The sequence below is a fragment of the Vicugna pacos genome, chromosome 2, assembly GCF_048564905.1.
Source record: "Vicugna pacos chromosome 2, VicPac4, whole genome shotgun sequence".
In the NCBI taxonomy this organism is placed as follows: Eukaryota; Metazoa; Chordata; class Mammalia; order Artiodactyla; family Camelidae; genus Vicugna; species Vicugna pacos.
The window spans coordinates 92,178,677-92,191,798 of NC_132988.1; the positions used below are offsets into that span (position 1 = coordinate 92,178,677).

General features: G+C 39.2%; 1 protein-coding gene across 10 annotated transcripts in view; it reads left to right on the forward strand.

The window, feature by feature from the left end:
* APBB2 (amyloid beta precursor protein binding family B member 2) overlaps window positions 1–13,122 on the forward strand; it is a 348,955-nt gene that overhangs the window by 167,757 nt on the left and 168,076 nt on the right. For all 10 annotated transcript variants that reach the window (XM_072944835.1, XM_072944814.1, XM_072944831.1 and 7 more), the window contains one exon: window positions 2,024–2,836. In XM_072944835.1, the coding sequence (XP_072800936.1) occupies window positions 2,024–2,836 (813 nt within the window). The remainder of the gene's footprint in view (window positions 1–2,023; window positions 2,837–13,122) is intronic.

Sequence of the window (13,122 nt, forward strand, 5' to 3'; positions counted from 1 at the left end):
TGTTCTAACTTCGCTCTCCCAAACCTCCCTTTTATGATTTCTGGGAAGCAGAAGAGTTACATAGGGAATAGGAAGGTGGTGGGATCCAAAAGGCTGTTGAAGACATGATTCAGAGTTTTCATCTGTCACAGTCAGGATATAAAAACTACTTAAATATTAAATCACCTAGAAATTTTGATGGTATTCTTTCTGAAAATGTTATGGTTATAAACAAAGTAAATAAAAATTTCTCCCTAAAACATTGCTAGAATATAGTACCTAACATCATAAAACAGCCTCACAGAAATTTTTTGCCACGCCTTCTAAAAAGCCAGAAGGTTGCCAACTTCCTTATAATGATGTTGCTCTAAATATCCAAGAGTCTAAATACAGTTCTCTCCTGTGTGCCCGTGTTATGGATATAAGTCTCAGGGAAAACATCTCGTGGGGTCAAGGCAGACTCTTTTCACATCAGATGCTGCTCTTGAGTGAGGCTAAATTATACATTGAAGCATGTTTTCTGTAAAATGGTGGTAGTAGCCAAACAGTATGAAGTTTTAAAAAAAATTTAGTTGTCAGAGTATTATTTAAAACAGAGAAACACACTAGATTTTTAATGAAGCCCAAGTGCTGAGGTAGATCCTGGGTAGGCAGGAATCCTTATAAATAATAATTCTAAAGAATGCGGTCCAAGTTCTAACTACTTTGGGTTACAGCCCTTAATTATCTCTGTGGAGCACGTGGTCATTCTGTGGTCAGTACGGACACTGCCTGGCATTTTAGGATGTTGCCTAGCTCCCAGAAGCACACAGACTCTAGGATGAGTGAGTGACTCTTCCCTAAAATAGCCCATCCTGAGTATTTCATGATAGAAGGGGACACCTCTAAGCTCCCGGACAGGAGACCATTCTTACCTTCCTCCCCTGTGGAGGTCCTTGTTTTGCCTGGTGGAGGAAGAGGAAGTTGTCACTATACAATTTTAGGAATGTTAGGAGCTGTGCTTTGGGTCCATCTAGTGCTGGTTTAAAGATCCCAGGGAGGTTTCTCTGGAAGGCGCAGGATCAGACAAGAAAGAAGTCATTCTTCATAGACTGAGAAATCTGAAACCTCAGGAATTCTTGCTGATGAATTTTATTCCCATCTAGTCTGACAAACCTTTCTTTCTTCCTCGCAAGAGACACATAGGATAAATCACTGATGGTGTGAACGATATATGAGGTAAAATACGACTGTCAGATAGTTTCCTAGGAGTCCTACAGGGGCACGTGGTGACTGCAAACAGCTGAGTCTGTGTTTTCAGTGGAATATATTCAGACTGCTTTGGGGGGCCTCCAACACATCTGTAGCCAAGGGCTCAATGCTACATTATTAGTAATAGTTTTACCCACATCTCTGTGTTCCTGAGCAATTAAGGAAGCCATTTCTCCCAAGTTTCTGTTTAGTACAAACAACAAGCCCAGGTCAGAAATGTTCGCAAAGACATTATCAAACTCTAATGGAGGTTTGATTTTTCTTGGCATCAGAACAGTTTCTAGATGTGGTTGAGAAAAATTACCTTGGATGTGTGGTACATCATAGAACAGTGACCTTTCAGGTTAATTAAGGAAGCTGTCGCCCAGAGGGCTTTTGAGCAACTACTTTGTTGCCTGAGGGAACGACAGGATAGAAATGTGGTGTGGATGTTTAGAAAGGGGATGATTTCCAAGGCTGTGGAGAATGAAGACCAGCTGCTGGAAGAAAATGCTTTTACATGAATTCAAAAGAGAGATTTGTTTTATTCCAAGTAAAATTCTGGATGCTTGGACCTGTTAGCTTTTCTACAAATTGGGTTTTGTGTATCCACATTAAGCCTTTTATTTGCTCCTGTTTAATGGGTTAGCAAATGGTGATAAGAAAGAGGAAAATGGGTCAGTTTTACAAGAACTGCAACAGAAACATTAGTTCTTTCCATTTTCTGTATAAAAATGTTTACTCTATGTGCTAAGTAGTTTAATCATAGCAGGCATCTAATGACTAGTTTTCTTTTTTTTCTTTTTTTTTCCAGCTGACTCAGGTGTAGACACTTTGGCAGTGTTTATGGCCAGCAGCGGAACCACAGACGTCACGAATCGGAACAGCCCGGCCACACCACCAAATACCCTTAATCTCCGTTCTTCCCACAATGAACTGTTGAACGCTGAAATAAAACACACAGAAACCAAGAACAGCACACCCCCCAAATGCAGGAAGAAATATGCACTGACTAACATCCAGGCGGCAATGGGCCTCTCGGATCCAGCTGCGCAGCCCCTGCTGGGAAATAGTTCTGCCAACATCAAACTGGTGAAAAATGGGGAGAACCAGCTCCGGAAGGCAGCCGAGCAGGGGCACCAGGACCCCAACAAGAACGTCAGCCCCGCCGCGGTCAACGTAACTTCCGAGAAGTTAGAAGGGAAGGAGCCCCAACCGCCCGACGCCTCCGGCTGTGAAATTTTGCCCTCCCAACCCAGGAGAACCAAGAGCTTCCTGAATTACTATGCAGACCTGGAAACCTCAACCAGGGAACTCGAGCAGAACTTGGGCAACCAGCACGGGGTTGCGGAGGAGAAGACCCCGCCAGGCCAGGGCCAGGCCTCCACTGTCATTGGGAATGGCGATTTGCTGCTGCAGAAACCGAGCAAACCCCAGTTCAGCCCTGAGGACGGCCAGATCGCCACAGTGTCTTCCAGCCCGGAGACCAAGAAGGATCATCCTAAAACGGGGGCCAAAACCGATTGCGCACTACACCGGATCCAGAACCTGGCACCGAGTGATGAGGAATCCAGCTGGACCACCCTGTCCCAAGACAGCGCTTCCCCCAGTTCACCAGACGAAACAGGTACCCCGGGAAAGGTGTAAGCTAAGGTGGCGCTTTCTTTTGGTGTTTTCTCTTATTGATGCAATTAGTCTCTAGACTGACTGCCCAATTCCCGCCCCCCCCCCAAAATTTCATTTGCAGGTAGAAAAGAACATGAACCTCTTAGGGTAAAATTGGGCAGTTTGTGTAGGAAATATCATTAGATTCCTCAAAGGTTTCATTTTGATTCATACATAAGTTGTTTGTTCTGGGAAGCATTTTTGAAAAAGAAGTAAGTCCCTAGTGTTAAGTCCAATGAAACATCATCTATTTAGAAGTTATGCTGCCAGTGGTTAGGTGAACTGTTTCTACACGCTGTCTAGAAATATTGGATTTTGTTAAGCAAAATAATAAAAGAAAGTTGCTGGGGGCAGAATGTAACCTGAAAGAAAGCACTAATTTAAAGTTCTCCGAAAAAGTTATTTAGGCTTAAACTAATGAAAAGTTAAAAGTTTAAAAAATTGAAAGTCTATTCATTAAAGACATTTCCCTTTTGACCTTTACTGGGGAGCATTTTATTACCCTTTTTCAAGGGGTATTTGAAAGTGAGAAAATGGTGTTTCTTTTAAAATATATACAGAAGTTTTGGATTTTAACTACTCTAGTCAAGACCAGTCTTGACTTTTGTCTATGTTTGCAACATCTTTGGATTTTTCAGTGGAGTGAAAATTGTGACAGAAATGAGCAGGGTCCTAAAATTCAGCTGCTATTAACCTCATCATCTCATGGCTCCCATTATGATGATTATAAGATTAAAAGATGTGGAAAAGTGTATTGTATCTGAAATCACTGTAAGTAAGCACTCACAAAGGCTTATTTCTTTAACCTAACCCTGCGCCGAGTGGGTCCCAGGGCTGTTAATGTGATGCAGGTGTAACAGATGGAATCACCAGGGAAGGAAATGACATTTTCCAAACCTATAAGGCAGAGAAATTATAAGGACTATAGATATGGAAAAGAGAAGGAGAAAGTAAGGCATTACCTTGTTTAAAAAAACAAGAAGAAGAAAAGAAATGTTTTTCAAGTGCCCTTTAAAATCGCTGTACTTTAAATGATAGATTTCGTCAGGCTCCTGTAGTTTGATGTGGCAGTAAGGGAGGCTGAAATGAGCCCATTTTCGTCTCATAAATGTCTGGACCTGCACATTATTGGAATTGTAATTATGTTTGGTAATGTCACTGAGTTCACAACTCTCTATTACTTTTTACATTTAGAGAATCCATACCCGGTAGCTGATGGACACCATCACCTGCTAGTGTTTGACTCTATATTAAGGACTCCCTGAGTGTGTCACTCACACCCCAGCCTACCTCCTGTTTTCTGCGCCCCCTCCAGGCTGTGCCCGCCTTCCTGCTGCTCTTTCAGGCCCTGTGCTTCCTCTTGTAGCTACATTTTAAGTTTTACTGAAAGGTTTTAAATAAAGAAAAGTCTCTCCTGCTCCTCACTCTACTTCCCTTTTTTCCAGTGATGACCACTACTATTTTTTTCCCAGAAACTGTTTTAGGTGTATACTCACATTCATAATGAATTTTAAAATTTACCCAAATTTTATAATGATATTTTTAAAGAGTCCTTGCCTTTTAGAGATACATGCTGAAATATAGTAGCATAATATCTAACAGACTATAATATAATACATACAAATATAAATAATACTGTGTATGGGATAAGCTGGTCCTTGTTAAAGGTGGATACCTAGGGCTTATTATTCTTCAGTCTCTAATTTCATATGTTTAAAATTTTCCACAATTAAAATTAAAGCAAGAAAGAATGACTCACATTACATTGTTTTTATGAATGCTTTCCTTTTTCTACTGAAGTATGTATTTTGTAGAGCGGTCCATATCAGGATATATTATTTTTCTACCTCGGGCTTTTTAAGTATTAGGCATGCTGTTCAACCCTCTACAAGCGCCATGATTGAGTTAATGATTCCCTGGCTGCTGAGTGTTATAGGGTATTTCTGTCCATGGCCCGTTCACTTACTCAGTGCTGGTATCAGCAGGGGCTAGCGGAGAGCCACAAGAGAAACCGACCTGTGCTCTCGCTCCATCCACTGCCACTCTCTCCAGGGAACCTTTGCAGGGTCCCCTCGGCTCACCACTCACTTTCTCAGCTTCTGGGTGTTACTTTCCGATGGGTTTCTCTGCAGAGCCCATTCCAGTGCTTGGCATCTGATATGGACTGGATTAGAGTTTTCTGACATGTTGAGAGGATACATTCATGTTTGATTCTTAAGGTCGGTGTTGAAGACCTTTGAATTTTAAAGTAAGGATGACAGTATGGTGATGGCCCTTAATGGGTTACTAAGAATAGACATTTTGAATCAGATGTACTTGGAAGAATGTGTGAGCCATGACCCAGCTCTCTCAAGCTGTGAAATTGGGTTTTTTACAAATGCTAGAAGCCAAACCTTCAAAATGGTCACTTTGGGATCTCTACCTATTTGACCATAATACAGTGTCTCAAAATATTAATATTAATGTTAATAATATTTGGGAATTCTTTCACAATTTCCTCAGAGCCAGTTGAGAACGCCTACTGAAAAAACACCTCTTTACTTCATGATCACACTTCAGAGTTTCAGGTAGTGACCACTACACAAATTAACGAGTGAAGTAAAATAATTGAGTATTCAACATTGGTTTTTCTTTTGATTTCATCTTTCCAGTGAAACATACTGTTAGTGTTTACAATGATCAGATCAATTTAAATTAAACATTATGCTTTCCTTCTAGTGGTGAAATCAGTGTTTATTATGAAGTCTTATATAGTATATGCATGTTTATATATATAAAATAAACACAAATACTAACTGTTGAAAGAAAGAAAGACATAAGAGCAAATATTTTCTAAGATACTAGTATGCAGTGCCATGGTACACGTATAAGAAGTGTATATATTTGCTTCCTCACCGTGTCAAGCAAATACTCACCACAGTGATGTATGTTTTATGACTAAATCATGACACAGTTGTCTTTGGATTGTAGACTGTGCTTTGGGGAGCCTAGAAAAATAGAACAGACTCATTTCTATCTTAGGGACATCCTTTCCAAGTTAGAATGCTATTTATAAAATAAAATGCACCATCTAACCCAGAGATTGACCACTTTCTATTTCCCTTTCTTACTGAATTGCCTGCTCCAGCATGTTAGTAACTTTTTTTTGTACAGCCATGTGTACAGTATGTTCCTCCTCTTTTCTGCCTATGTCATCTGTCCTTTGAGAAACAAGAGGTTATTAGAAGGGAGGAAAAAAAAAACACCAGTGAAATTACTGAGTTTCATAGGAGTATAGAAAAGTTCAAAAGAATGCCTTGACCTTGATTGTAAAAGAAAGGGTGGCATCATTTCGGTAGTTGGAAGTGGGGACTTTTAGTCTGTTCAGGTTTTGCCAGAAATGCAGTTCCCTCAGTGGCCCCAGGTGAGCAGGATGGCTCAGGTGAGGATAGGTTGGGCAGATTGTATGTAGTCTCCCCATTAATCACCTGGTGTTTTATGTTTGCTTCATAAAAACTTTTGAAAGACGCATTTTGGTGCTACCTGGGTACAGGTTTCAGCACCTAGTTTATACCAACAGGTAACTTAGGTTTCATTTGAGGCTTCATAAAATTGAAGATACAGAGTATGAAGCTGGGTGGGTCTTGTGGAATAGCCATTTCAAAATTAGGTTCAGTACTAAAGTGCACAAAGGCAGCATATACACAGAGAAAACCAAATCTGGATGGTGTGGCAGTGGGCCTAATGCTTCATTAACTTATCATCAAAAGCACAGGCTCTGGACTCAACTTCCTGCCTTCAAATCTCAGCTCTGTTCTGTGTGGGCAGTTCACATAGTCTCTCACCTGTAAAATAGGGGTGCTAGTAGGGTTTTAGCATAGGTCTATTGTGAACATTAAGTGAGAGCATCTCTGAGGCACTCTTAGAACAGTGGCTGGCATATAGCAAGGGTTTAATCAGTATTAGTGCCTATTATTTGTGATCGTAATTATAGTACAGCCATGGGACATGAAAGTTTATCTCTCTCTTAGTTATAAATTGCCTATATTTTGCAGTCTGATTTTAGTTAAGACTTTCTGTATCCTAAGGGCAAGGATTGGTTTGTCGTCGTCTTTGTATTGTCAGTGCCTGAAGTGAAGCAGGTGAACTTAGTAAATAAATAATGATTAATTGAATAAAAAGGGAGCTCATCTACAAATCCCCAAATGGTCCTGATGTATTAAGTAAATCATCTGATGTTATGTTTTAACCAATATCTGATTTTGGGTACATATTATGTATCTTAATTGATGATGTGGCCCCATATTAGGGGGATGCTGATTAACCAGTGATTGAGGATGTCACAGTGAGATTCTGTGTGCCAAATATTGTTTGTGGTACTTTTCTCACAGTCAGGCGGTCATGCTTGGACTTGAACCAAGGTCTTCGGACACAGCATCCTGTGGTTTTCCACCGTGTCATAGTGCTGAGACCTAGGCTTGTGGCACCAGTGGCTGAGTACATCAGACTTCATCCACCTCAACTGGATGTGTGTGGTAGATACCTTGATAATCTGGAAAATGAAAAATTATATTTTAGAGGATCTTTCCATTCCCTTAAGCAGTTGAATTTTAGCTCAAATGTCAGCTCTTCTGTGAAACCTTTCTAGACACTCTGAGCTATTGAAAGTTCTTTTTCTGTACCTCATGAAAGTATTTCCAAGTCTCTGTTAGCACATTTCTCTCAGCAGTTTGTAACCTAACTGAAAAGTTTTCATTTAGACTTGGAGTTCCATGAAAGCAGAAGCTAAGTCTTCATTATGTGTAGATGTGAAGTTCTTCACAGAGCAGGTGACACATAGTAACAGACTCCATAAATGTTATATGTTTGCTGCTTGGACAAATGTTACATGGTTGCTGGGCCACAATCATGCATCCCCTGTGAGGTCTGCTCCAGCAGTACACCTTTAGAGGCAGAAAAAGTATGCACAGCTTATGTAAAGTAATTGTTCAGAGCACATGGATAGGGTGATTCTTATTTATATTCTCAGCTTGGGAGGGATGAAGAATTGGGGCCACTAATTCAGTCTACTACAAACATTCCTTGTCTTTGAATCTATAGGTCTACAAGTCAGAAAAGCCAGGGTCAAGGGAAGGGACCATTTTGGTTTCACTTGCCCTCATGCTTTGCCTTGCATTGTGAGTTGACCCGTGTTACTCAAGAGGTTGAATCCTTTGATGTCTTAAATTGGTCTCCAGTCTTGAGGCAAGCAAAAGTGGAACTCTTTTGCAAGCTGGGTAGCTGGTGAGGGCAAAAGCCAAGGCACAAACCTAATTATGTCAACACAGTTAGCAACACTAATTATTTCTGGCCTTAGCTAGCTTGAGAGTGTTACAGCTTTGGATAAATCTGTGTTATTAACACTTTTAGAAACTTCTTCTAAATGTTCATTTTGTGTCAAATGGTTTTTGCTAATTTCAACCAAAAATTACTTTTAAATTGCCTTTTAAAAGCTCCCATCTCTTAAAAAAAAAAATCCACGATATAGGAAAGGCCCAGTGTTCAGCTGGATTGTCCTGTTGAATTAATTTTAATCTTTTAAACACCCTTTAGTGATTCACTAGCCTCCCTGTCTTGTCTTCTCAGTTGAGAGTTCTGTGATGTGACAGGAGGAATTCAAGAAGACAGATGTGAGATGTTTCCAAAATAGCTCGGACACACTGTGTTCTGGGGTAGGTGACGTGCTTTCCAGATTAGACTTAGTACCTTGGGGGTAAGATGTATAAAAAGATGTTTTTATCTCACCCCACGAACCTAAGGAAGAAAATGATTTTGCTCAATTAATTATTTTTGAAGGTTCAGGACAAAAAATATATTTAATTGAATGATCAAGGTAGTTTGGTTGCCTTCCATTCATTATACAGTATTATACTAGGTACTTCAGGGAACAAGAAGAATACAACGAAATGAGGGGCAACAAAAGTCTAACAGTCTAGTAGTGAACACAAGACAGGCCATGTGATCAAGAAGGAACCAGGAAGGAGCTATGAGACCCCGGATTGCTGTGGGGCAGAGGGCGCTCAGAGGAGGAAGCGACTGTAATGGACTGAGATGTGGAAGTTCAGGCACTGAAGTTATCTGTGCTGGAGATTGAATCGACTTTCAACAGATGAAGATCTGGGGAGATCATTGCCCCTCAGAGCTGTTACAAAGTAAGGAATCCTTTTCCTTTTTTTTTTCTTTTAAATTATTCACTAAAGAAGTGTAATTCATGATTTCTACTCCCCTCCCCACCCCATGTTTATGTCTGCTTTCCTGGCATTTTGAAAATAAAAATTTTAGTTCCCAGTTTGGCAAGTTGTTTAGCTCGTGGGAGAGAGTAGTGTGGACAGAGGAAGTGACTGGATGGGATCCTCTAGTAGTCCTGCGTGAGGGCACATCGCCTCTCAGATTGTGACTCATTGAGGTCCTAGAGACAGTAACACTACGTCCACTTTCAGAAATTTTCTGGTCAAGTTTCTTCATGAATGTTCTGCCCTGACCCATTGTCCTCATGAAAGAATCTTAAGTTAAATACATAGAGAGATTTATGGTTTTAAAAGCCAACAGGCTATAGAAACATCCAGGTAGTCAGCAAGCTTGGATTTATCTACATCTATGGAGAATTGAAATGGATCTGTAACTTTACCATGATTTTCACTGAGCCGTGTTATCCATGGAAGTTAACAACCATTCACGTGTTTGTAGATTTGTTCACCATTGCTTTCTTTTAATTCATCCTTTCATTTTTTTTTCATTTGTTAACTCATATATACATACACACACCAATCATTTTTTTGAACATTTTTTATTGATTTGTAATCATTTTACAATGTTGTGTCAAATTCCAGTGTTCAGCACAATTTTTCAGTCATTCATGGACATATGCACACTCATTGTCATATTTTTTTCTCTGTGATTTATCATAACAATTTGTGTATATTTCCCTGTGCTATACAGTGTAATCTTGTTTATCTATTCTACAATTTTGAAATCCCAGTCTATCCCTTTCCACCCTCTACCCCCCTGGTAACCACAAGTCTGTATTCACTGTCCATGAGTCTATTTCTGTCCTGTATTTATGCTTTGTTTTTGTTTGTTTGTTTTTGTTTTTGTTTTTTAGATTCCACATATGAGCGATCTCATATGGTAGTTTTCTTTCTCTTTCTGGCTTACTTCACTTAGAATGACATTCTCTAGGAGCATCCATGTTGCTGCAAATGGCATTATGTTGTCAGTTTTTATGGCTGAGTAGTATTCCATTGTATAAATACACCACACCTTCTTTATCCAGTCACCTGTTGATGGACATTTAGGCTGTTTCCATGTTTTGGCTATTGTAAATAGTGCTGCTATGAACATTGGGGTGCAGGTGTCATCCTGAAGTAGATTTCCTTCTGGATACAAGCCCAGGAGTGGGATTCCTGGGTCATATGGTAAGTCTATTCCTAGTCTTTTGAGGAATCTCCACACTGTTTTCCATAGTGGCTGCACCAAACTGCATTCCCACCAGCAGTGTAGGAGGGTTCCCCTTTCTCCACAGCCTCTCCAGCATTTGTCATTTGTGGATTTTTGAATGACGGCCATTCTGACTGGTGTGAGGTGATACCTCATTGTAGTTTTGATTTGCATTTCTCTGATAATTAGTGATATTAAGCATTTTTTCATGTGCTTTTTGATCATTTGTATGCCTTCCTTGGAGAATTGCTTGTTTAGGTCTTCTGCCCATTTTTGGATTGGGTTGTTTATTTTTTTCTTATTGAGTCGTATGAACTGCTTATATATTCTAGAGATCAAGCCTTTGTCGGTTTCACTTGCAAAAATTTTCTCCCATTCCGTAGGTTTTCTTTTTGTTTTATTTCTGGTTTCCTTTGCTGTGCAGAAGCTTGTAAGTTTCATTAGGTCCCATTTGTTTATTCTTGCTTTTATTTCTTCTAGGAGAAAATTTTTGAGATGTATGTCAGATAATGTTTTGCCTATGTTTTCCTCTAGGAGGTTTATTGTATCTTGTCTTATGTTTAAGTCTTTAATCCATTTTGAGTTGATTTTTGTATATGGTGTAAGGGTGTGTTCTAGCTTCATTGTTTTCCATGCTGCTGTCCAGTTTTCCCAACACTATTTGCCGAAGAGACTGTCTTTATTCCATTGTATATTCTTGCCTCCTTTGTCGAAGATGAGTTGACCAAAAGTTTGTGGGTTCATTTCTGGGCTCTCTATTCTGTTCCATTGCTCTATATATCTGTTTTGGTACCAATACCATGCTGTCTTGATGACTGTAGCTCTATAGTATTGTCTGAAGTCTGGGAGAGTTATTCCTCCAGCCTCTTTCTTTCTCTTCAGTAATACTTTAGCAATTCTAGGTCTTTGATGGTTCCATATAAATTTTATTATGATTTGTTCTAGTTCTGTGAAATATGTCCTGGGTAATTGGATAGGGATTGCATTAAATCTGTAGATTGCCTTGGGCAGTGTGACCATTTTAACAATATTGATTCTTCCAATCCAGGAGCATGGAATATCTTTCCATTTTTTAGGGTCTTCTTTAATTTCCTTCATCAATGGTTTATAGTTTTCTGTGTGTAATTCTTTCACCTCCTTGGTTAGATTTATTCCCAGATATTTTATTCCTTTGGGTGCTATTTTAAAGGGGATTGTTTCTATACTTTCTTTTTCTGTTGATTTATCGTTAGTGTAAAGAAATGCAACTGATTTTTGAACGTTAATTTTGTAACCTGCTACCTTGCTGAATTCTTCAATCAGCTCTAGTAGCTTTTGTGTGGACTTTTTAGGGTTTTCTATATATAGTAACATGTCATCAGCATATAATGACACTTTTACCTCTTCTTTTCCAATTTGGATCCCTTTTATTTCTTTCTCTTGCCTGATTGCTGTGGCTAGGACTTCCAGGACTATGTTGAATAGGAGGGGTGATAGTGGGCATCCTTGTCTTGTCCCAGATTTTAGTGGGAAGCTTTTGAGTTTTTCACTGTTGAGTACTATGCTGGCTGTAAGTTTGTCATATATAGCTTTTATTATGTTGAGATATGTTCCCTCTATACCCACTTTGGCGAGAGTTTTTATCATAAATGGATGTTGAATTTTATCAAATGCTTTTTCTGCATCGATTGAGATGATCATGTGGTTTTTGTCCTTTCTCTTGATGATGTGATGTATTACATTGATTGATTTGCGTATGTTGAACCAGCCTTGTGTCCCTGGGATGAACCCCACTTGGTCATGATGTATAATCTTTTTTATGTGTTGTTGGATTCTATTTGCTAAAATTTTGGTGAGGATTTTGGTGTCTATGTTCATCAGTGATATTGGCCTATAATTCTCTTTTTTTTGTAGTGTCTTTGCCTGGTTTTGGTATCAGGGTGATGGTGGCTTCATAGAATGAGTTTGGGAGTATTCCCTCCTTTTCAATCGTCTGGAAGAGTTTGAGAAGGACTGGTATGAGTTCTTCTTTGTATGTTTGGTAGAATTCCCCGGTGAAGCCATCCAGTCCTGGACTTTTATTTGTAGGGAGGTTTTTAATTGCTATTTCTATTTCCTTTCTAGTGATCGGATTGTTCAAGTGTTCAGTTTCTTCTTGATTCAGTTTTGGTGGACAGTACGTTTCCAGAAACTTGTCCATCTCCTCTAGGTTATCCAGTTTGGTGCCATATAGTTTTTAATAATATTCTCGTATGATATTCTGTATTTCTATTTTGTTTGTTGTAATTTCTCCATTTTCCTTTCTTATTTTGCTAATTTGTGCTCTCTCTTTTTTCTTCTTTGTGAGTTTGGCCAGAGGTTTGTCGATTTTATATACTTCTTCAAAAAACCAGCTTTTGGTTCGGTTGATTTTTTTCTATGGTCTTGTTAATCTCTATTGTATTTAATTCCTCTCTGATCTTTATTATTTCCTTCCTTCTGCTGCCTTTTGGGGCTTTTTGTTCTTCTTTTTCTAATTGATTCAGGTGGTGGGTTAACTTGTTTATTTGAGATTGTTCTTCTTTTTTGAGGAAGGCCTGTATCGCTATAAACTTCCCTCTTAGCACTGCCTTTGCTGTGTCCCATAGGTTTTGAGTGGTTGTGCTTTCATTATCATTTGTCTCAAGGTATTTTTTAATTTCAGCTTTGATTTCCTCATTGATCCATTGTTTTTTCAATAACATATTGTTTAACCTCCATGCTTTCCTTTTTTTCTCCTTTGTTTCTCTGTTGTTGATTTCCAGTTTCATGGCATTGTGGTCAGTAAAGATGCTT